Source organism: Eptatretus burgeri, chromosome 10 (genome assembly GCF_056783735.1).
Source record: "Eptatretus burgeri isolate ZD-2024b chromosome 10, Ebu_testis_v1, whole genome shotgun sequence".
NCBI classification, from domain to species: Eukaryota; Metazoa; Chordata; class Myxini; order Myxiniformes; family Myxinidae; genus Eptatretus; species Eptatretus burgeri.
In genome coordinates, this window is record NC_140970.1 from 105578067 (window position 1) to 105603119 (window position 25053).

General features: G+C 46.3%; 1 protein-coding gene across 2 annotated transcripts in view; it reads right to left on the reverse strand.

Annotated features, from left to right (window-relative positions):
• The window catches only part of LOC147019368 (rho guanine nucleotide exchange factor 17-like), a 223311-nt gene that overhangs the window by 177252 nt on the left and 21006 nt on the right, over positions 1-25053 (reverse strand). For both annotated transcript variants that reach the window (XM_085899824.1, XM_085899823.1), the window contains exon 2: positions 16191-16268. In XM_085899824.1, the coding sequence (XP_085755950.1) occupies positions 16191-16268 (78 nt within the window). The remainder of the gene's footprint in view (positions 1-16190; positions 16269-25053) is intronic.

Here is a 25053-nt window from a genome sequence, read left to right on the forward strand (position 1 = left end):
GAGGAAAGAAGTTCTCCAAGCTTGATTTACACCAAACTTACCTTCAGATGGAAATGGAAGAAGACTCCAAGAAGTACCTAACAATCAATACACACAAGGGTCTGGACCAGTACAACAGAGTGGTGTTTGTGGTTGCATCAGCCGCTGCAGTGCGGCAACGTACCATGGATCGGGTATTGGCAGGAATACCAAAGGTACAATGTCTCATCGATGATATAGTCATCACTGGGAATTCAGACGGAGAACATTTGAAAATTTTGGAACTGGCATTGCAGAAGCTAAAAACGGCACAATTTTCGAGTCAACCCAGACAAATGTCTGTTTCTCAAAGAAAAGAGAACCCATTGCGCGCATGAAATCACTGCGGAGGTGTTAAGTACGACATCTGACAAAATAAAGGCGATGACCCGAAGCACCAAAGCCTAAAGATATCCCACAACTTCACTCCTTTCTCGAGTTGGTAAACTATTATCATCGTTTCCTTCCAAATTTGTTGACACTTCTCCATCCGTTTCACCAGTGACTACAGAAAGGACACGCGTGAAATTGGACAAAGGCTTGCGAGAAGGCATTTACGGAGGTAAAATCGTTGATCGCTTCTGATGTAGTCCTCATACATTATGATCCGAACAGACCTCGACGACTTGCCAGTGATGCGTCACCATATGGTCTCGGGAGTGTACTCTCTCATGTCATGGAAGATGGTGAGGAACGATCAATAGCCTTTGCATCCAGGTCATTAACCTCAGAGAATACTTACTCACAGTTAGATAAGGAGGCATTGGCTCTTACCTGGGGAGTAAAAAAAAAAAAATCACCATTACGTTGTTGGCAAGACGTTTACCCTCGTCACGGACCACAAACCCCTGCTATCCATTTTCCACCCTCACAAAAACATACCAGTGATGACAGCGGCACGTCTGCAACGATATGCATTGTTTTTAGCTAGACATGACTATAACATTGAATACAAGAGTACAACTGATCACGGTAATGCAGATGTCCTGTCACGGCTTCCACTTGAGATCATCCAGCCATCTGCAGAGGAGGAGATTGATGCAATGGATGTGTTTCACATGTCACAGATTGAATTACTTCCAGTCACAAGTGATGAGATCAGACGGGAAACGCAACGTGACCTGGAGTTGTCTCGAGCGTTAGAGTCTGTCACACAGAGTTGGTCTCCAGAAGTGAAACAGATTCAATCTTATTACAACTGGAAGGATGAACCGTCAGCCCATTGTGGCTCTTTGTTGTGGGTCACACGCCTAATTGTACCCCAATCATTGCGCAGTCGTGTGCTGAGACAGCTAATGTACATGAAGGACATATTGGGGGAGTCAAGATGAAGGCACGAGCACGTAGCTACGTATGGTGGCCCTCAATTTATAAGGACATCAAACACATAGCCAAGTGCTGTGATGGGTGTCAGCTACATCAGAACATGCCATAGGTGTCACCTTTGCATCCATGGGAGTGGCCCTCGGCCCCATGGCAGAGGATACACATGGATTATGCTGGGCCGTTTGACACGATGTTTCTGGTGCGGGTTGATGCACATTTCAAACGGCCCAAAATTTATGTCATGAAGTCAACTACGTCACAACAGACCATCACTAAACTGAGTGAGGTTTTTGCCAGGAATGGCGTATCTGAACAGCGAGGATCTGATAATGGTCCTCAGTTCACATCGGATCAATGTAACCTCTTCATGAAACAAAATGGAATTAAACACAGTTGGTCTGCTCCTTCCCATCCAGCCACAAATGGGCTGGCTGAAGGTTTAGTCCAAACTTTCAAACAGGCTTTTTGATTTGTGAGGGGAGAGGAGGGCACCATTGAAGCAAAGTTAGCCAGTTTCCTGATGTCCTACCGGAAATCTTCTCATGCAACAACCGGAGAGAGTCCTGCAAAGATGTTTCTTGGCAGACCACTGCACACAAGATTGGATGCGATTAAACCTGATTTCAGAAAAATGGTTGACGATAGACTTTTTCAACAGACCCCTTGGTGACGGGAAAGGCAACATGCGTGAATTTCTGGAATGACAGCCTGTTCTTGTGCGTCACTACTGTCAGGACCACAAGTGGGTAACTGGTGCTGGAAGGTTGAGACGGGGTCCCTTAAATTATGATGTTGCAGTTGGACCCTGCATTTTGAAATGGCATGTGGACCAAATGCGGGATAACAGGCTGAGCTGTGAAGCTCAACCTTTCTAATCAGCAGACCCTCCTACAAGAATGGAGTTCGAGGGGTCGGGGTCAACTGAGAGGATAATTGCATCTGCGGAAGCAGTTCCCGCTGAGACCGATGTTGCACGGGCATCAACAGATGCTGCATTTCAACCAACTGAGGCAGCTCTGGGGACAAGGCAGTATCCGCAGAGACACCATCAGGCCCCAGGGATTGGATCTATGAAGTGATTCAGTTACGGGGCAGAATAATCCAATCAAAACCTCGAGCCAGGGTTTGTTTCACACCTGTGTTCATTATGCCTGGTGTTGGCTTAATGGTTAGGGTGGTAGGCTTGGGATCCGAGGATCCTGAGTTGAAATCTCACTCCACTGTTGAATTAATACCAGGGGAGGGTTGACTTTGCCAGTCATCCTTCTGAGGTCAGCAAAATGAGTGCCAGGTTGCTGGTATCCTGTGTCGGTGTGGCGATCCATCCACGATTGTATCCAATAGCCAGAGACTGCTTAAACAGCATCGATGCTCTGCACAGAGTATGGTCCCGATGGATGGATGGGTGTGGTTAATCCACTCGATGGTACATTTCAGTTACCTGCTGCAGGTGATGGGTTGCAGTGTTCTATTGTTATGATGCTCTTGTCATGTCTTTGATTATGCTGTTTTCTCGGGTTCATCAAATCTGTAAAATGTTAATTTATTGTTGTGTGGGTTAACTTGTTGGTGTGGGATTAGATCTCGAAGGGAGGAAATGTGGTGTACTGACAGCCTTGTGTATTGATGTGCAGTGTGGAATAAAATAGTTCCGAGCCCACCATTGCCCGTGCCCGTCGTGATTTCGTCGAGCTCCACTTAATCCTACCGCATACGTCATTAGTAACCATCAGAAACATAGACATATACATAATAAAGAAGGAAATAAAGAGGAAAGAAGAAAGGGAAAGAACTCGATTAGGCCAGCAGAAGGGTGAAGGAGTAGGCAGCCAGGGAGCTGGAGGCTGCCGTTCGTGTAAAAGACGGTGGCGACCGGGTGAAACCCTTTTGGAATCCGGCCAGTCCCAAGAGAGGACCTGCAGTCGATGGTCCTAAAATGTCAGACGAGGAGAGACCCAGATGTGTATGTGAGCGGAACCATATCCTTCAGTACCAAACTCAAGGCAAGATGAGGGATCCGAACTGGAGGAGCTGCAGCAAGAGTTCGAGCAAGCACAGCATTCAACGCAGCCCACCCCCAGTAGGCCCCAATGCAAGCCCAGCAGTAGGCCCCAAAGCAAGCCCACCCCCAGTAGGCCCCAATGCAAGCCCAGCAGTAGGCCCCAAAGCAAGCCCACCCCCAGTAGGCCCCAATGCAAGCCCCAACAGTAGACCCCCAGGCAGGAAATAAAATATAATAAAACAGGAATGATCAAAAACATCCATTCCCAACGATTGTCAAGTTCATAGTTTTATTTGTCTCCTCTTTTAATTGTTTCAGTGATGGGAAATGAGCCGGCAAACCTATCTCCATGTCTCTCACAAACAATGCTAGTTTTTGCTCAAACGATAGCACCTCTTCCAAAAGCAAGTGAGCTGCGTTTCCCTTTCCTCGCAGCTTTCTGTTAAGGCCATTTAAAAGTGAGGTGATGTCCACCAGGAAGTGAAATCTCTGCAGCCAATGAGGATCTGTACGTTCTACATATTCACAGCCCTTTTCGTGCAGAAAAACATTCGCTTATTTCAGAAAGGCTGCAAAACACACAAGCACTCTTCCTTTGGAAAGCCACCGCACCTTGTTGCGCAGAAGAAGGTCCGAATATTGACAGTTGACCTCTTCAAGTTCACACAACTGCCGGTGGTTCAACCCTTTTGCCATAAGTTTGACGATTTGTATAACCAGGGTTATCACTTCTGTGATCTCAGGTGGAAACGTTTTTGCACAGAGTGCTTCTTGATGAATGATGCAGTGAAACGAGAGCAAGTTACGATCCAGTGTTTTCTTGCAACAAAGTATCAAACCCCTTGTGCGCCCCTTTCATATTTGGCGCCTCGTCCGTGGCGACTGAGAGAACATGGCCGGTGCTTATTTCTTTCGTCTTTAGGCAGTCAACAACAGTTGACAAAATATCTTCTCCTCTTGGTTGGTCTTTGAGGGGCAGCAATTCGATCAACTCCTCTTGGGGTCCTTCGGAATTCACGTAGCTGCCGAGAAGAGCAACCTGTGCAACGTCATCAACATCACACGACTCATCACAACAGCAATGGAGAAGCCCAGAACTGAATTTATGTCTTTAATCTGCTGACTGGTAATGTCTGTTGCCATTTTTACTATTCTGTCCCTCACCGTCTTTGCAGACAATGGCATGTCTATAATTTTTTGAAAAATTTCGTTTATGTTCATGAAATCACTGTACAGCTGCTCCGATACTTTAATAAAGCACTCTTTTATATTGTTGTGGTTACCAAATTCGCAAACCACCATTCAGGTCCCTTAGGTGAGGTATCTCGGTAAGTACATGTGTTGTTAGGCCCAAACCCGTTGTCTAGTGGGAATACATGTCATTTATGCGTGCTGCGACTCTTCAGGATAGCCGTTTTTCTTTTGCTTTCTTTATTTTGGACCAACCGCCATAATTACCACCACAACCACAACATCAACCACCAACCACAACGCCGCTTCGCCACAACCGCCACGACCTTCACGTCACACCTCGCAGCCGTCGCATCGCCACCGTTCTTGCGCCACCTGTGGGTACCGGTGTTGGACTCGTGCAGGGCGCGCGCCGAACAGCGTGTACAAAATCACGGATTTTGTGCTTCAAAAACGGATCAAAAACGACACACGCCCACTTTTTGCCGTCCAATCGGTGAACGAGGGGCGAATTGGCCCCGCCCCCAGGGCGATCGATATATGCAAATTTATGGATCAAAAAGCCTTCACGCCCACTTTTTCTCGGGCCAATGGGGAGCGAGGTGAAAGGTCGAAGGGAGGGGGTCAAAGATGAGAGGGCGAAGCTATGGGGCTGATAAAAGGACCGTGTTCGTCAGTCAGGGGACGAAGAGGGTAGTAGACGAGGAGAGTAGGAGAGTAAGAGAGTAGGAGAGTCGAGAACAGAGAGTCAAGACTTCGCGGGCGGTGGAGTTGGCAAGAAGGAGCTGGTCGTCGTGTGCGTTGGAGTCGGAACGGAGGGGACGGAGCTGTGGAGAGGCGGCGAGGGCAGACGAGGGGGTGCTCGCGTCGTGCAGGGAGCTGCACCCCAGGGAGGCCGACAGCGCGACCTGGCCGAGGTGGAGACGCTCGTCGCGGGGCAATAAAAATCCTCTATACCCCGAGCTTCAGCAACCCCCTCCTGTTTCCCCCCGCGCTGAGATAGTGCGACCAAGGGGGCCCCTTTCCCACCCCCTACCAGACACTGCCCGCGAGGCCCGCGGAGTTGAGGCGCCATCGCCGCTCCGCGTCTCATCACCAGACGGGTAGGCCGACCCGGTCTCGGCCTCAGGCCCGCCTCATCCTTGAGGGTATTTCTTTTCCTTGGTTTTGGGTATGTGTTGTCGGCGCCGTCTGTGAAGTAGAATTGTATAAGTGTTGCCGTGTGCTCGGTAGTCGGTATTAGCTCTGCATTGTGTTTTCGCTTTTATATTTGCTTTTTGTGTAAATGGAATTGTGTTTTTCTTTTCTGTGTGCTTTTGGTGGAATTGTATTTGTGTGCTTCCCGTGTGCTACGAATAAATGTGCTTTGTGTTGAACTGTTTCCCGCTTCGCTTCGTCATTTCTCCCATTGAATCCCCATCTTGCTTCACGTAAAGGGTTGGTAGTGGGCTGAATACGCCCGATAATTAATCGAACCGTCGAGGTCGACGATAACACCGCTCGGTTATTCTGATAGTACGGAACGGGTCGCTTAAGTGGCCCGTGTCCGAAGTCGACCTGCGGCGAGGTGCGATCGCCCGGTCTACCCTCCGCGTGGGTACTTAGGTAGGTCGAATTTGGCGAGCAACCCTATCCCACGCGGGGGCTGATTGGCTCGATCGCGGTGAGACCGAAAGGTCCACCCATGACTGGTTCCCGGCGTTAGTCCGAGAGGATCACGACTGGATTGTCCGTCCGGTGGGCGACGTGCCGCGATTCGAGTTACGTGGCCGTCAGCACGCCGGCGGGCGCGAATCCGCAACAATATATTCACCATCTGTGAACGGCTTTCCTTGCTTCACCATCTCGAGTTGCCACATAAACCAGCAGTAGTTGTGCTACTCGGTGATTTCATCCATTCAGTGAATGCGTCCTCACTTTGTTTGTTTTTGTTTTGTAAGGGAAACAGGAGACAAGAGGGGTGGGAGAGGGAAGGAAAAAACAGTCGCGAATAGACACATGATGAGATCTGTGGAAGGGAGAGGGATGGGGTGGGGTACAGATCTGCAGAGAGCGAAGAAGCTGCTGCTTGTCAATCTGAGGGATGACAGATGGTACGGCAGAGGATGGAGTCATCAGCAAAGAGACAGAGGATTTTCCAGAGAGTCGGAGAGATCATTGATGAGAATCAGAAAAAGAACAGGCACCAGAATGCTGCCTTGAGGAACTCCTGCCTGGACAGGAAGAGGGGATGAGAGAACTCAATTAAGGGCCAGACGTAGGCTGCGACAGCAGAGAGGTCTGCGAGCCATTAGTGGAGATGTCCTTGGATACTGTAAGAAAAGAGTTTGGTGAGCAGGACAGGGTGCCAGACTCTATCAAAGGCACGTGATATGTCGAGGGAGATGGCTCCGATTTCACGTCTGGCATTGAGGACCTCCATCCATTGTTGGGAGAGCACAAAGCAACATGTCCAGGGAAGAGTGACCTGGTCTGAAACCAAATTGATGATCGGAAATCAAGCCATTGGAGAAGAGGAAGGATTTAATGTCTGAAGCGATGATGGATTCCATAACCTTACTGATGATTGGTGGAAGGCTGATTGGTCTGTAGTTGCAGGGATCTGTTTTTGCACCTTTTTTATACAGAGCGGTAATGTTTATTGATATCCAAGCAGATGGCAGATGACCTTGAGCAAATGAGAGGGTGAATAGAACAGAAAGATGGTGAGCAAGAGCAGAGGAGCAGGTTTTTAGGACATGTGGTCTGATGCTGTCTGGACCGGTTGCAGAATTTAAGTTGAGGTTTGACAGCAAGCTCCCCACCTTGTCAGAAGAATAAGACACAGTCCAGGGACAGTTGGGTGCGACTAGGTAATGTGGGTACAAAAAGCAATGGGTTTGGGACACAAGATTTGGAAGCAAACACAGAGTTTCGGCATTCAGCCTTTTCACGCAAGGTGTCAGCTGTGCGGCCATTTGAGGTAAGGGAGGGGATGGAGGGGGAACATACAGCATAAGCAGACTTAGCTATATGCCAGCAGGATTTGGAGGAAGGTGACAGGTTTGAGAGTTCAGACCTGCGATTACAAAGATGTTGTTTTCTGGCTCTCCTGAGGGTAGACACCCACTTGTTACGAGCTTCGTGGAAGGAACTGAGATTGCCTTCAGTTTGATTAGCCTTCCATGAATCAAAGGCAAGTTGTTTCAGGAGAACTGCCTCACCACAAGCCTCAGTGAACCAAGGGCGGGAGGAAGGGTAGGACAACTGAAGATGAGATTGGATAAATCTGTGCATGAGAGAGAGAGCAAGTTTCTGTGAAAGAATTCCCAGGATGAGTTGATGTTGGAGAAAGTAGCGATAGGAGACCAGTCTCGAAGTTTGATGGCTGCTCGGAGACCCTGCCAGTCGGCTTGAGTGAAATGCCAGACTCGACGACGGTGAGGTGGTTCTCTAATAACAGCTGGAGAGATGTCCACTTTGACAAGGACGTGGTCAGAAGAACCGATTGGATCAGTGGAAGAACAGCAGATATTTTCAGGGAAATTTGTCAAAATCAGATCCAGAAGAGATGGAGTACCATTGGTTGAGATCCGGGTCGGGAAGTTGACCGATTGAATCAGTCTGAATGAGTCGCAAAAGTCTTTTGCTGAAGTGCCATGGCAGGTGAGAGGGGTAGCCACACTCAGTCAACTGGCATGATGACAGTTAAAGTCACCACAATACGAGGAAGAATGACTTGGTGAGAGGATAGAAGTTGGTCCATGTTTTCAGAAAGCCAGATGTAAATGGAGTCATCACTGTTTGGTGGACGGTACAACACACAAGCACAAAGCAGACCAATCATTTAGTTTGCTTTGTGCTTCCTCTTTGGCATCTCCAACTGGATACTTTTCGGCAAATGTGGTTTTTTTTCAGTAAATGCCTCTTGAGGTTGGGTTTTTTTTTGTTGTTGGCAAATTTCTCATGGCAAATGAGACAAAGGGTGCCCAGCCGAACCGAACTCGATATGAACGGGAAGGATTTAGTCCATTCGTTTTGAAATTCTCCATTTTTCTCTTCGATTTTCCTCTTCTTTGAAGCCATTTCACAGTGGACCTTCACAGTACCGCTGATGAATGTTGAAAACTTCTGTTTCCTGAAAATAATTAAAAGACTCAAAACACTGATGCCGTTTCAGAATTCATCAATACGTTTCAGAAATGGAACAATAACACGCACACACGCACGCACGCACGCACGCACGCACGCACGCACGCCGTTTCTTGGATGCGAGAATCTCATTCCGAATCCTTCTTGAACGTCCCTCATAACTCGCAAGTCAAGCCTCCATGTGGAAATCCTTGTATTGTTGTGTCGTCGGGAGTACATGATACGACAACCAATCCCTTCTCCCAGCGTCACAATTGCCACAACAAAATAACGAGTAAAAAAAAAACAAAATCACCATTTTAACTGCTATTTTAACAGAAGTAAATACAATGATGCAGTGCACGTGTAGTTTGGTTTTGTTTGTTGGTACTCCAAGAGAGTGGACTGTAAATGTGGTGACATCACGTGCACATGCACCCTCCATTGAAGTGGGAGTTATCAAAACGACATGTCGTTTGTGATTTGGATACGAGTCGTGCGTTACGGGATTCTCGCCTACCTGCCCAGTGAGGATCAGGGCATTGCTAACTTTGCAGAAGGGGGATTCGAATGGTAAACTGAGCCTGTGAAACAGGTTGAAGCAGTAATACTGACAAACAAGATGGCGAAAATAACCACATAATGGAGGCCAGGCCATGCGTGCAGCACAATGTGCAAGTCTTGCTCGCAGAATTTGCCGGTAATGGGCTGTATTTCCCTGTTTATCACCGCCAAAGTTCTCAAATATTATTTCATCTTTTCATGACACTCACAAAGATTTCTCTTAAAATTAATTTATGAGAAAAAGGGGGATTTTGTTGATCAGGCTTGGGAGCCGCACTCAAGTCCTTGAAGAGTTGCCGACCCCCGTTCTATGGCAACGAGGCCATTTATTGAGCAACTGGCATTCAAACAGGGCGACCCCTTCGGGCCGGTTCTTTTTCCCTGGGCTACGATGACCCAATAGCCAGGGAGGTTCAGTCAGAGTTCAATCCATGGTATGAACTGACAAAAGTGCTGGCTGACCTCCAGAACGTCATTGCCCGGTTGACCGACATTGGCCTCGAGATCAATGGTGGCAAGTGCGAGTTGACCATCCTCAACCATGCATCGCGGGACGACTGTCAAGTTACCGAGGCCATAATCAAGGCAGTGCTGCCTGATAAGATTGTTTTTATCAATGACTGTACTGAGTGTACTCTTCTTGGTGTTCCAATCTCCCCGAAGCCTTCACCCAAAGTTATTATCGAGAACCACGATGACTTGACGCGTACGACAGGCCGTCTGAAGCAAATTGACGTACACGAAGCAGTTGTGCTGCTCAAAAAAAAACTTTCGCCCTGCCCAAGCTCCTGTATATCTTGCGTGCGTCTCCCTCCGACCAGAATGGTGCACAGCGAGGAGCTTTTGACCACACCGTTTGTGAAACTGTGAGTAAAATCTCTAATGTTACGTTCAACGATTCTGCTTCGATGCAAGCTATCCTCCCGGTTAAGCAGGGAGGTCTGGGTTTCAGGAGGGCTGGCTTCATCTCCTTATTGCCTCCAAAGAGGGGAGTTGACGGCGGCGGTGTTGTCATGGAGTTCAGCCCATATTGATGTTTGTGAACCTGAAGGCTTTGCCAAAAAGTATGGGACGTTGAGGCGGAAAGAGTGTCTTTTGTCAGCCTATTGAACAGTGTGGATCAGGTCACCAGAGCCCGTAGGTTTGGCCGCAACCACTAAGGAAAGCGGGATGTGGCTTCATGCAGTCCCTGTTTCCTCTTCGAGAACACAGCTTGACCGAGTCTTTACGGGTTGCAGTTGCACTACGAGTTGGAACACCATGGACCGTCGTGCCGTTTCAGTGCCGGTCGATCTTTTAGATATTCGGCCTTAAATGATGTGGTCAAACGTGTCCATTATGGGGCAGGGATACCATCTGTCTTGGAACCACTTGGTGTCGACCTTGGTCAAGCCATCTGGATTGGTGTTTTTGCCACCATCCCATACAAGAATGGGAAAAGCCGAACCTGGGATCGCACTTGTGTGTCGACACTTTTGCCAAATCACATGTTTACAATACAGACTCAGTGGCTGGAGCAGCTGCCACTGATGCAGAAGTTCTGAAACGCAATAAATACGCCGGCCTCAGCCAAACATTTATACGAACCATTCGCCATCGAAACAACCGGAGTGTATGACAGTCGTGCATTTAACACCATTGTTCATTCCAAACTTGTCATGAACCTGCAGGCCCTGGTTCTTTGTCACTGGGTCCTTGATTTTCTAATGGGTAGGCCAAAGTTTGCAAAAGTTGGTGATGCTATTTCATCCACACTTTGCATAGCAAAGTACAACACCAACTGTGTCATTAAATTTGCTGATGATGCCGCTGTGATTGGTTTGATAACTGACAATGATGAAAGTGCTTACAGGTGGGAGGTGCAGGATTTGACTGTGGTGACAAAAACAACAACTCGGCCCGAAATGTTAGCAAGACGAAATAACTTATTGTCGACTTTCGGAGGAACAGCACAGGCCATTTCCCCATCACCGTCGATGGGGCAGCTGTGAAAGTTGTCAGATTTCTGGGCGTTCAAATCTCCGATGATATGATGTGATCCCACAACACAGGATCCGTTATCACAAAAGCACCTGTACTTTCTCAGACGGTTGAGGAAATTCGGACTGCATACTTCGACGCTTGTAAACTTATGTCGCCGCAACATTGAAAGCATTACTCACAGGCTGCATCACGCAGCCTGGTGTGGCCATCCCACCGCGCAGGCCGGCATGGCCACACAAAAAATATCACAGATAGAGATCTTTCATCCATGGAGGATATCAACATTAATCGCTGTGACAGAAAGGCTCTCTGTATCACAAAAGACCCCACTCATCCTGCACACGGACTGATCTCACCTCTGCCATCAGGCAGGTGGTACTGTAGCTTCCGGACTCAAAGCGCCAGGTTTAGAGACAGTCCCCCTCCCCCCCCCCCAAGGCTGTCCACATCCAAAATCCGAAATAGCTACTAAATTGGACGATGTTGATGTTCTGTTTGATGTAAATTTGCGATACTGTTATTTGTTGTCTCGATGTACACTGTTCGAAGCGTGTGGTGTGAACGTTTATGGAGCTGCGTGACACACCAGTGACTTTACCATGCCCTTAGCTCCAGCCCTGGCACGACTCGCCCCTATGCCTCGTACTCCAGCGCAACACACACTCCGGCAGCCAGAGATATACTTGCACCCTTGATGCATCGACAACAGCCCCCCGGGGCATTGACAACAGTCTCCCTGGGGTATCGCATCTTCCTCAATGGTGCGCATCCGACGGGGGGCAGGTGCAGCGATAGTTTTACTTTTGGTGAAATCAACTTCAAAATCATTGATTGATCACACACTGGTTAATTGGCCTCCACCTGTGTTCAACTGCAGTAATTCAAATTGTTACCTCCGCCACAGAAGGTGAAGGAGTTTAGGTTTTCACCCCTTTTTGTCTGTTTGTCTGTTTGTTGGGTCGCCAAAATAGGTGACCCTTATTGTCAGTAATTCTGTCTGTTTGTTCGTTTGGCATCAGCATAATTGGTAGTAAACGTGGGTGGATTTTGACCAAACTCGGGTGGTAGGTACATCTTATGACCTAGTGCTTTGGAAATTGTGATGGTTGCTCGGGACGCTTTGGTTCCCCAGCAGCAACCGAAAAACCTTCAAAATCGGTACCGTTCACGCCAAACGTGAACAATTCCGAAAATAAATCGATTCCGAAAGCCATTATCCCACGTAGGGTTATGAAATTTGGCACGAATGATCGACAGATGATGCTCTATCAAATATATTCGGGTTTTTGTGATATATGGAATACTTTACCCGCAGCGCCCCCTACAATTAGGGATTGCGCGAAAATTGAAGGCCCCCTAGCGACCAGGTGAGTGCATCGATACGAATTAAACTTTGCAGGTTCATGGTACTCAATGAGTACTACAACTTTGACCCCTGACCTAAGCAATATCGTTCAATATGTCCTGAGGCAAAGGTCAATTAGTGCAAAAATCGATAATATGCGAGAGCTGGAGGTGCCTTCGCGCCAAATGCTACTCCTCCTAGGGTTATGGTCGGATGGTCATGAAAATTCACACTAATCGTCTGGAATACATTGTGCACAAACGATCGAGCCGGATTTTCGATTTAGATCTTTGTTCGCCCACAGCACCCCCTCGAACTTTGGGGATTTACAATTTCAAACCGCATTTTCGGTACTTTGCAGAGCGAAACGGCACATCCTGTGGCTAGGAATCCTTTCATATGTTATTTCACAATATTGCGCATTAGTAAGTAGATCTTCGACTGCGATTGTGATTGGATGATCATACAAACACCATTTCTCGACACCTACGATTGTCGCAATACTAACAGTCCTGCTCGGTGACCCATCGCCGCCTACCGGCTTGTTACTTACGAAATATAAAGATTTCGTAAGTATATTGATCACTTCCGTCCTCCGTTTGTGTGTTTGTAGGCACGATAACTCCAGAACGGAAGAAGTTACCAATGTCAAATTACACCACGTGATTCAGGAGGGTGATGGCTAGTGCTGATTAGATTTTGGTCAAAATCGGTCAAAGGTCAAGGTCACGGTGAGGTCAAATATTCGATTTTTGATGGTTTGGTACAGAATCATCGTAGAAAGTTCTGGTTTGCATCGCTACCTTCTCTAGAGACAGCTTTTATTAGACAAGGTCAGAGGTCAAGTTGACGATTTCGTAAGTACCAGTCTATGACTGCTTGTTTTGTTTGTTTGTTTGTTTGTGTGCAGGATATCTCAAAAAGTTGTGGACGGATCCACATGAAATTTTGTGGACAGGTTCAGGGTGTGACAATGACACACTGGTTAGATTTCGGTGACGATCCGGATCCGGATCCGACGACTGGAGTTTTTTAGGTGATTCTTCACCATTGAGAGATGGGGCCAAAAACGATATGTAGCACGATCTCATAAAGATGTGGACGAATTCGAATAAAACTTGATGGACATGTTGGGTGTGTGACATGGAAGAATTGCTTCAATTTTGGTGAAGATTGGAATCCAGATCGAGATCTGATAATTTTTTAAAGTGATTCTTCACATTTGAGAGCTCGTGCTAAACTGATATATGGCACAATATCTCAAAAAGTTGTAGACGGATCCGGACGAAACTTGGTGGACACATTTGGTGTCCACCAAGGACAAACTGTTTTGATTTTGGTTAAGATCTGACTCCGGATCTGGATACGAGATTGATTAAATTCTTTAAGTGATTCTTCACCATTGAGAGATAGGGCCAAAAACGATATATAGCATGATATTTCAAAAATGTATTAGGCCTGATATGTTCTCATGGATCAGTCATTGCATGGCGGAGGTATGCACTCTACCGAGTGCCCTTCAATTTCAGAATAAGATCAGTTGCTCCTGCAAGTTTCCTCTGCTGGGTAGTGCATTTCACAGCAAAGACTCAACCATGAACACCAAGGAGCTTCACAAGAACTCCGGGATAGTTATGGAAAGGCGCCGATCAGGGGATGGCCACAAAATGTTTCAAAGGCCTTGAATATCCCTTGGAGCACAGAGAAGACTATCATTAAGAAGTGGAAAGCATGTGGTACCACCAAGACCTGGCCTACATCAGGCCATCCCTCCAAACTGGATGACCAAGCAAGGAGGAGACTGATCAGAGAGGTCACCAAAAGGCCAATGACAACTCTGAAGGAGCTACATGCCTTAGTGGCATAGACTGTTCACTGTGTGTACGTGACAATAACATCCCAAGCACTCACAAGTCTGGCCTGTACGGTAGGGTGGCAAGAAGGAAGCCATTACTCAACAAGAAGGTATATACAGAATTGTGCAACTACATGGAAAACAGCATCCTGGTTGCCATGGCAACCACTTTAGATGACGAACGCATGTGGTGACACCGTCTCCACAGTCTGTACCTATGTACCAAATATGAAACATGAAAATTGAAAACTTTGGGAGTCAGAGTGCGGACAGGAACGGACGGACACAGACAGACAGACAGACAGACATCCGGTATCACATAATACGCCCCGATATATATATATATATATATATATATATATATATATATATATATATATATATATATATATATATATATATATATATATATATATATCGGGCGTATAAAAATCTCACCTTGAGTCCTGTTTGAGGAACGCAAAACATCACTCCTGAAATTCTGAAGCCATGTGTTTTGTCTGATGAAACCAAGATGGAACTTTTTTTTGCCTACATTCGGTGCAAATCCCAACACAGCACATCGCCCAAAGAGCACCATCCACACTGTGAAGCATGGAGATGGCAGCATCATATTATGGGGATGTTTCTCATCAGCAAGGACTGGGGCACTTGTCTGGATAGAAGGGAAAATGGATGGAGGAAAATACAGAAAAACCCTGGAGGAAAACCTGTTCACCTCTGAAAGAAACCTGAAATTGGGATGGAAGTTCACTTTTCAGCATCATAACGACCCAAAGCACACAGCTAAAGCTACACCGGAGTGGCTAAGGAACCAAAAGATAAATGTCCTTGAGTGGCCCAGTCAGAGCCCCGACCTAAGTCAAATCGTAAATCTGTACAATGACTTGAAGATTGCTGTCCATCAACGCTCCCCACGTAACTTGACTGTGCTTGAACAGTTTTGTGCAGAAGAATGGGCAAATATTGCCCAATCAAGGTGTGCAAAGTTGGTGGAGACCTATCCCAACAGACTCACAGCTGGAATTGCTGTAAAAGATGCTTCCACCAAGTATCAACTCAGGGGGGGTGAACACTTATCCAACCAAGATATTCTAGTTTTGTATTTTTAATTAATTTTCTGAGGTTTGTAGAGTTTGTTTTTCACTTGGAAGTTGTGGGTTAGGATGTGTAAATAAGGGTGAAAAAAAAATATCTGATTTAATGTAATTTAATTCCAGGCTAGAAGGAAACAAAAGGTGAAAATTTGGAAAGGGGGGGGGGGTGTTGACTTTCTTCATGCACAGTACATCTATTATGTCATAATACATTATATATATATACATACACACACACACACACACACACACACACACACACACACACACACACACACACACACACACACACACACACACACACACACACACACACACACACACACACACACACACACACACACACACACACACACACCAGGTGCAACGGAAAAATTATTCCTTCAGACGTATTGCCATTCCAGTACATCCTTGGCATAATCCTGACCAAGGTATGAGCAGAAGGTTTTGCTCAGGTGCCAACTTGGAAATGTAACCAATGCAGGAAGAAAAGCAGCCGAAAGGCACAAACACAGCCAGAAAAAAAATTAAGCGAAAAGGCAGATGTAGCGGTTGTGGGTTTGGGGACAAGGGTAAAGTTGCCAGGAAACCACATTGTCAGAAATATTTTTTTTTGAAAATAAAAGTGGATTCATCGAACGAGTGGAAGTGAAATGACAACATCAAGAAGAGATCACCGAAAATAACAGGAAATCTCACCTCCACCAAAGTCCGCAAAGAGTCCACATACGACTGCTCGGTGTCTAAAAGATTCAGGGCCACGTGTCTTCTCATGTCCTGAAGGAACAGCACACAAGGTCACGTACAAACACATGGAGGATGAAAATATCGTTTTAAAAAGGAAACATCCACGACAAGCTCCCCTGACATGGAACCCATGCTTTCTCACACGATACTTTTGTTCCTCGCCTCTGAAATCCAAACCCATCATGACCATATCTGTGGTTTTCACTGCAAGGTTATGTGAGCGGCTCCTGTTCACCGGGTCGTTGTTTGTGCTGTCCATTGCGCAGGATTTGATCTCGACCGGCTGCGATTACAACCCGGATGCCGCTATTCTCGCACAAAGAACAATAGGCAGAAAACAATGGTGCTTCAGGAAAACGCTCTCTGCTACAAGCGTCACAACAAAACGACGCAGTGAAACTGTGCCAAAATAGACCTCTCATGGACCGACAAACTTCATTTGTGTCCTTACAGAACTGCAATATTGTTGTTGATCGATTCCCAGATCTGAAAATCAAAATGCCAAAGAAGTATTTTCTTTCCAATGGCAGTAAAAAGTTCACGAAGGAACTTTGAGAAAAAAAAAATGGACTGAGTGAAGAAAACGAATGATACAATGGAGAAATGAACATTGTACGTATTGAGATTTGAACCGGAATGTCTTACAAGGCGCAAGCAAGAGTATCCGCCCCCAGTGACGGCAAAATAATTTATCTTCATCCTTTAAATTAAATAATATTTCACGGACTTCAAAAAAAAAGGTTCATTGTGTTGCACTCTTGGTTTCACTCAGAGCTGACTTATACCACCCACTGCAAAATGATGGTGCAACAAAGGGTGGCGGAGGTTGGATTCATTTCAAAAGAGGGCAAAATATCCGAGTTATGACATAAAATTTGGCGTCAACATTACTCATGCCTGTTCACCCATCATTTCAAAAGTGAATGTTTAGCTTTTCAAATGCAGCGCGAGAAGAGGCTGCTGTAAATGGGAGACAGACGAACGCACACACAGACATCATGGTTCACAATATATATATATATATAGTACGACTTCTCTTCCAAGGAACTTCAGCACATAAAGAGACCACTCTGCCCATGAAGACTGGACAATGGTTGCCAACCCAAGACTTCTTTTTTTTTTTATAATACATAGTCAAGACTCCAGGTCTTCCACGAGCCTCGACTACCTGTACCAAAAAAATGTTTTCCGTACCCATGACATGTCTCCAAGTATCTCTGTCCCATTATATCAACCACCCTCATTTTAATTCCTTCCTTAATACCTTACACTTTATATTTAGAACAAATCTCCAAGAATAAATATCAGTGCGTGAGTGCGTGAGTGCGTGCGTGAGTGCGTGTGCCACCTCCATAACTCCAAAACCATGAAACCTAGCGGCCCAAAACTTTATGGACATACTCAGGGAACTCCATCAGAGTGTATGAATGAAAATTGGGTGTTTGGGTTAATTTAAACACCCCTTTCGAAGAAAATTATCTCATCTCATCAAGAACTGGAACAGCTCTCTTTGTTGTTGTGACGTCCATAGATATTCCTCCGTCTACATATCACATTTTAACCTGGCATAACTTCTGACCTTTGACCTCTTGACCCCATTTTCTAATCAGATGTATACGTCATTATAAATACTTGCACAAAGTTGGACTCGATCGCTCCAGCCGTTCTTAAGGTATCACAGTAACGAAAACCTATGACAGACTCTGACCTTTGACCTCTTGATGCCACCATCGAACGAGTTCATCTTTTCATCATACTGTATACTTATACCAAGTTTGGTTAAAATCTCATTTCTGGTTCACAAGTTAGTGCAGTAACAGAATTTTTACTGAACGTGACCTTTGACCTTTGACTTTGACAATTTTTTTTTTTTTTTTTTACACAATTAGACCCCATCTCTTAATCATTACACATACCTGTACCAAGTTTGACTTAGATCCCTTTAGCTGTTCTTAAGTTATCGTGGGAACAAAAACCTATCACGGGCGGCCGGATGCACGGATGGACAGACGGACAACCTGAAAACATAATGCCGCTGGCAACTTCATCAACAGAGGCATTAAAAAACGAAAACAGGCTTGTCCTTGGTCAGCTCGCCATCAAGCCTGGTGTTGGCTTCGTGGTTGGGGTGGCGGCTTGGGATCCTCGGGTCCTGAGTCCAAGCCCCGTTGGGCCGCTGAATTAATACACCAGGACGTTGACTCAGCCTGTCATCCTTCCGAGGTCGGCAAAATGTCGGCGATTATAATCGCTGACCGAGCCAACCGTTTCTGATTAACCGTTTTTTGAGTGCTTAAGTGACTTGGCAAGTACTATAAAAACTACTTGGTAATGGCTGCCTCCTCCTCCGAGCTCCCAAGGTCAACATGACAAAACTTTATGGGATCACATTTTTGTGGGAGGAGGTGGGAGGAGAGAGGGGAAGGGGAAGGGGTGAGGTGGGACTGGGAGGAGGGAGGAGAATGAGGAAGAGGAGGGATCCGGCGTTCCCCGGCAACGCCGAGTACCTTTTACAAGTCAATAAGAATGGCTGCACTGTGGCTACAACCTGCGACACAATCCGGTGATGGGCCGATTGGGAAACGCACATTAACTGCACTCTTAAAAGATCAACTCCACACCTCCCATCCATGTCAGCCTCTGCCACGGTTACATCAGAATGAGCTGATTCGTCACACCGTCATAGACGGTTTAACCCCAAAATAAGAAACGTCTGGCCATTCAAAAATTACATAACGCTATTTTTAGGGAGGCATGTACCATATGCCTGGTGTTGGCTTCATGGTTCGGATGGTGGGCTTGGGATCCTGGGATCCTGAGTTCAAATTCCCCCTTGGCTGTTAAATTAATACCAGGTGAGGTTGACTCTGCCTGTCATCCTTGCGAGGTTGGCAAAATGAGTACTAGCTTGCTGGTATCCTGTATCGGAGTGGCGACCCACCAAGAATTGTGCCCAATAGCAAAGGAGACTGCTGAGGCAGCACCAACGCTCTGCACGGAGTATGCTCCCAGTGGATGGATGGATGGATGGATGGATGGATGTACCATGAGTGCTGATGGACTTGATTAAATCTTACGAATAATATTTATTCGACACATGATTACATTTATCGGGGTCCTAATCTTGAGTTGCAATTAAACAAAATAGGCCGTGGGCCAAATCGCGTCACGGTGCACCCCCACCGACCTCCCCACAACCGAACAAGATTGTATTCTTCTGAAGTCTCGATATATGCCCCGAGCAAAAAAAAGTAATGAAACATTAAAAGTATAGGGATGCACAAATAATTTGAGCCGTTTTAAGGGAGGTACCATCAACGTGAGAATTGCGGCTCTGCGTCAAACTTGAATTCCGAACCAGAGTAAACATGATTTTTTGGAATCCCAACATGATTGAATACCCACATATGAAATATCAAATTAAAGCATATTTCCTCTTCTTTCATTCTGTGTGTTTAGTAGGTTCATTTTGTCTCCAATGATTCGGTTAGTGGACTTTAAATGGCTTCACCCGCATTTTCCATGGATACCGAAGGCGGTTTACCCAAATCTTCAACGTTCTTTAGTTTTCAGAGAAAACAAACAGCTATTCAATGGAAATTATCTGTGCCTAATACTTTCCATTTGACACCAAAATTTGACATCAGCGCCAACGAGCCTGGCATTTCACTCAGACCGACTGGCAGGGTCTTCAAGCAGTCATAAAACTTTGAGACTCGTCTCCCATTTCTACTCTCACCGACATAAACTCATTCTGGGAATTCTTTCAAAGAAATTTGCTATTTCTCTCATGCACAGATTTATCCCCTCTCGTCTTCAGTTGTCCTTCCCTTCCTCCCACCCATGGTACACTGAAGCTTGTGGTGAGGCAGTTGTCCTGAAACAACTTGCCTTCGCTTCATGGAAGGCAAATCCAACTGTAGGTAATCTCAGTTCCTTCCACAAAGCTCGGAGTAAGTGTGTATCTACCCTCAGGAGAGCCAGGAAACATCTTTCTCATCTCAAGTATGAACTCTCAAACCTTTCTCCCTCCTCCAAATCCTGGTGGTGTCTAATCAAATCTGTTTCTGGTGTATGTTCCCCCTCCATTCTCTCCCTTACCTCCCTTAGAAGTTTGACCTTGAGTTGACCTTTGACATTTTGATCTCAAAAATAGTTGCTTTCCCAATTCAGTGACGCAACATGCAAACCTTGTTCAAATTTACAAACCTTAAGCGGGACAAAAAAAATAGACTGGAGACTTCCGGTTCTGGGATTGGAGCGACGGCAGGTTCTCTCAGGGGTCTCTGCCGATTTTCTCAAAGTTAAGTCTCCGGTCGATTTTTGTCCCGTTGAACTGTTTATTTTCTCACCTGCATGTTACTGCAGGTTCCGAGTTCGGTTTTGTTTCAAAAATCGTGCTATTTTGTGAGTTTTCGTCGACCTTGTCTTACCGGGTTCCTTGAGGCCGACCCATCCTTCCCCTCGAGGTGTACGATCATTTTTATTTGTTTTCTCTCCCGATTACCTTCAATTCCTATTTTCCCAATTTCCCAACGTCCCCCCATCCCTCCCATCTAAACACTGTTTCTTGTCTTAAATCCAAAAACAAACAAACAAAAAAAAAACCTTCCTGCATATCCACGAGTCCCACCCGATCCCTCTTCCTCCGACTCCTCCTTATCATCTTCTTCATCCTCCTCCTGCCGGTCCACCATCTTTATTCCACATGAGCTGACCCACTCTCGCCATTACCTTCACGATTTCTTCTCACAACCTTCCATTCCCAAATCTTACCTTTTCTTCAAAAATACATCAAAATTAATAATTTTCCTTGTGTCCTTTCGATCTATACACCTCCTGAAACCACGAGTCTCTCTCCACCCTCTTCCTGATAATTATGTTTCATCGACCCAGCAGCTTCACTCTGTGTTTACAGTTCCAAATTCACCAAACACTTCCAAAATTTTACTTCAACCTTCCTTTTTCCGAATGTTACGCAATCCTTATTGAAAAAAAAAAAATAAATTCACTTTTGACGATACACCGCCCAAAGCCACGTCCTTCTCCCGTAACCACGTGATCTGTTTCCACCCCCTGCGTTTACCGATCCGAATTCACCATTCACCTCACGATTCGTTTTTTCTACAACATTTCCGTGACCTAATCTGATACAAACTCTCTCAAACAATGATAATAATAATAATAATTATAATAATTATAATAATAAAAACGATCTCTTATGATGCTTCATCTTCCTCTTTCACACGTGTGGTCCTCTTTACTGTATCATAATTCACTACTCTTCTACTATTTAAACAGACTACTCCAAATTAGACCTTTCATTCATAACTTGCTGAAAAAAATCCAATTGTTACAGCGTTTCTTCTCTCCATTCTCCAAATTCCCCTTGATTGCATCAATCAAGAAATGTCTTGAATCGCATCTCTGACGGAAAAAAATTTAAAACCCCAGTTTGATCTAAATGTTCACTTTCCATCAACTATTCTTTTTTTTTTCAAATTCAGTGCCAACTCAGCCCTGTCAACCCTCATTCTCAAAGCAACCATCACACTCTTCTCCCTCCAAGCCTCCTCTCACCTTTCTCATGAACTCCAAACTCACCCTTCTCCCACCATTCATCTCCCTCACTCACCCTTTTCAAAGATGCCCCTCCCCTCATCCACAAAGCTGCTTCCTTCCCCTGCCCTCTCACCTCCATCTTATCCTTCCACCTCCGCAAATCCTCAACTGCCTTGTGCCCCACCCAACTCCACCCAACACCACAAATCCTTTTCTCCTCCTCATCCAGCCGCCTCCCCGAGCTACTCTGCAATCCTCCACACTCTTTCAACAACTTTCCTTACCTCCCTTGTCCTACCCTCCACCTCCACTCCCATCCCTTACATCCAAAGCCTCCTCCCCTTCCTCTTCATTGACAGTGTGGACCTCAAATATCCGGGATCTTCGCTCAAACATTACAGATCTTTATATGGAGGTTGCCATTGACAAACCAGACATAATCAGCTGAACAGAAACTTTCCTCCCTCAAGACATCTCTCACTCCCAAGTATCTCTCCCTGGTTACACCCTCCTCCGGTATGACAGACCTGAGCCTAGCCCTGGTGGAGAAGTTGCTCTCTTCATCAAAGACTCTATTCCTCACTCTCCATGCACTGCCCTCACTCCCCCACACCCCCAGGAATACCTCTGGCTACGGCTTCCCCTCCACTCCCACCTCATGTTTATATGTGTACTGTACCGTCCACCGAACAGTGATGACTCCATCTACACCTCACTATCTGAAAACATGGACCAACTTATATCTTCTCATCCAAACTCATCTCTTCCTCATTTGTGGTGACTTCAATTGTCAACATGCCATTTGTCGAGGTGTGGGTACCTCTCTCACCTGTCAAGGCACTTCAGCAAAAGCTTTCTGCGACTCATTGGGACTGACTCAATCGGTCAACTTCCTGACCCGGATCTCAACCAATGGTACGCCATCTCTTCTGGATCTGATTTTGACAAATTTCCCTGACAATATCTGCTGCTCTTCCTTCGCTCCAATTGGTTCTTCTGACCACGTCCTTGTTAAAGTGGACATCTCTCTGGCTGTTATCAGAGAACCACCTCACCGCCGTCGAGTCTGGCATTTCACTCAAGCCGACTGGCAGGGTCTCCGAGCAGCCATCAAACTTACAGACTGGTCTCCTATCACTACTTTCTCAAACATCAACTCATCCTGGGAATTCTTTCAAAGAAACTTGCTCTCCCTCATGCACAGATTTATCCCCTCTCATCGTCAGTTGTCCTTCCCTTCCTCCCACCCATGTTCACTGAAGTTTGTGGCGAGGCAGTTGTCCTGAAACAACTTGCCTTTGTCTCATGAAAAGCAAACCCAAATGAGGGTTATCTCAGTTCCTTCCAGAAAGGTCGGAACAAGTGTGTAGCTACCCTCAGGAGAGCCAGAAAACAACATCTTTCTCATCTCAAGTCTGAACTCTCAAACCTCTCTCCCTCCTCAAAATCCTGCTGGCATCTAATCAAATCTGTTTCTGGTGTATGTTCCCCCTCCATCCCCTCCCTTACCTCAAATGGCCGCACTGCTGATACCGCACGTGAAAAGGCTGAATGCCTAAACTCGGTGTTTGCATCGAAATCTTGTATCGGAAACCCATCGCTTTCTGTACCAACCTTACCCAGTCACACACAACTGTCCCTGGACTCTGTATCCTTTTCTCCTGACAAGGTGGAGAGCTTGCTGTCAAACCTCGACTCAGATTCCACAACTGGTCCAGACAGCATCAGCCCACGTGTCCTAAAAACCTGCTCCTCTGCTCTTGCTCACCCTCTCTCTGTTCTATTCACCCTCTCATTTTCCCAAGGTCATCTCCCATCTGCTTGGAAATCAGCAAACATTACTGCCCTGCATAAAAAAGGTACAAAAACAGATCCCTTCAACTATAGATGAATCAGCCTTCTCCCAATCATCAGCAAGGTTATGGAATCCATCATCGCTTCAGACACTAAATCCTTCCTCTTCTCCAATGGCTTGATTTCCGATCATCAATTTGGATTCAGACAAGGTCACTCTACCCTGGATATGCTGCTTCTGCTTTCCCCACAATGGATGGAGGTCCTCAATGCCGGACATGAAATCAGAGCCATATCCCGAGACATATCACGTGCTTTTGACACAGTCTGGCACCCTGCCCTACTCACCAAACTCTCTTCCCATGGTATTCAAGGCCATCTCCACTCATGGCTTGCAGACTTCCTCTCCTGTTGCAGCCAACGTGTGGCCCTAAATGGAGTTCTTTCATCCCCCCTTCCTGTCCAGGCTGGAGTTCCTCAAGGCAGCGTTCAAGGCCCTGTTCTTTTTCTGGTTTTCCTCAATGATCTCTCTGACTCTGGAAAATTCTCTTTATCTCTTTGCTGATGACTCCACCCTCTGCCATACCATCGGTCATCCCTCAGACGGGCAAGCAGCACCTTCTTCGCTCTCTGCAGATCTGGGTAAAATCACAAACTGGTCCAACACTTGGAACATGTCTTTCAATCCAGACAAATCTCACACTCTCACTATGTCTCTCCGAAAGGACCATTTGGAACCACCCCCACCCCCCCCCATCTACTTTTCCAACAATCCTCTGGAAGAAGTCCTTTCTTTTAAGCTTCTGGGTCTCACTATCTGCCATGACCTTTCTTGGGAAAGCCACATTTCAAACCTCGCCTCCAAAGCCAGTCACCGACTGGGAATCCTCCGTCGTGCAAAGTCCTTCCTCAGCCCACCTGAGCTCCTGACCACTTACAAAGCTTTCGTCCACAGCCTGATGGAGTACTGCTCTCACCTCTGGGCTGGTGCTCCTGCCTCCCACCTTTCTCGGCTTCACACAGTGGAAGCCAAGGCATTTCGGATCATTGGCATCTCCCCCGATGAGGCTGCGTCTTTGGCCCTCTCACTCTTTCACAACAGGCAGGTCGGTGGCCTTTCTGTCTTCTACCATCTCCTCTCCGGTCTCACCCCCCTGCTCTGTCTGCGATTTGTCCTCACCATATTCCCACAGGGCGCTCAAGGTCCGCCAACAATCCCCTTCTGGTAAAACTACCAAAATCAAGAATCACTGCTCACCTTCACTCTTTCATTCCTCTTTTTTCCAGCCTTGGGAATAAACTCCCTCACTCTGTTCAATCCCATTCTTCCTTCCAGGCCTTCAAAACAGCTGTTCACCACCAACTCTTATTGTCCCCCATCCAAATCCTCGTTCATCCACCCAAACCCACCTCCTTCAAATTCCCTGCTTTCCTACCTGAAAGTTCCTGTCATGTCCAT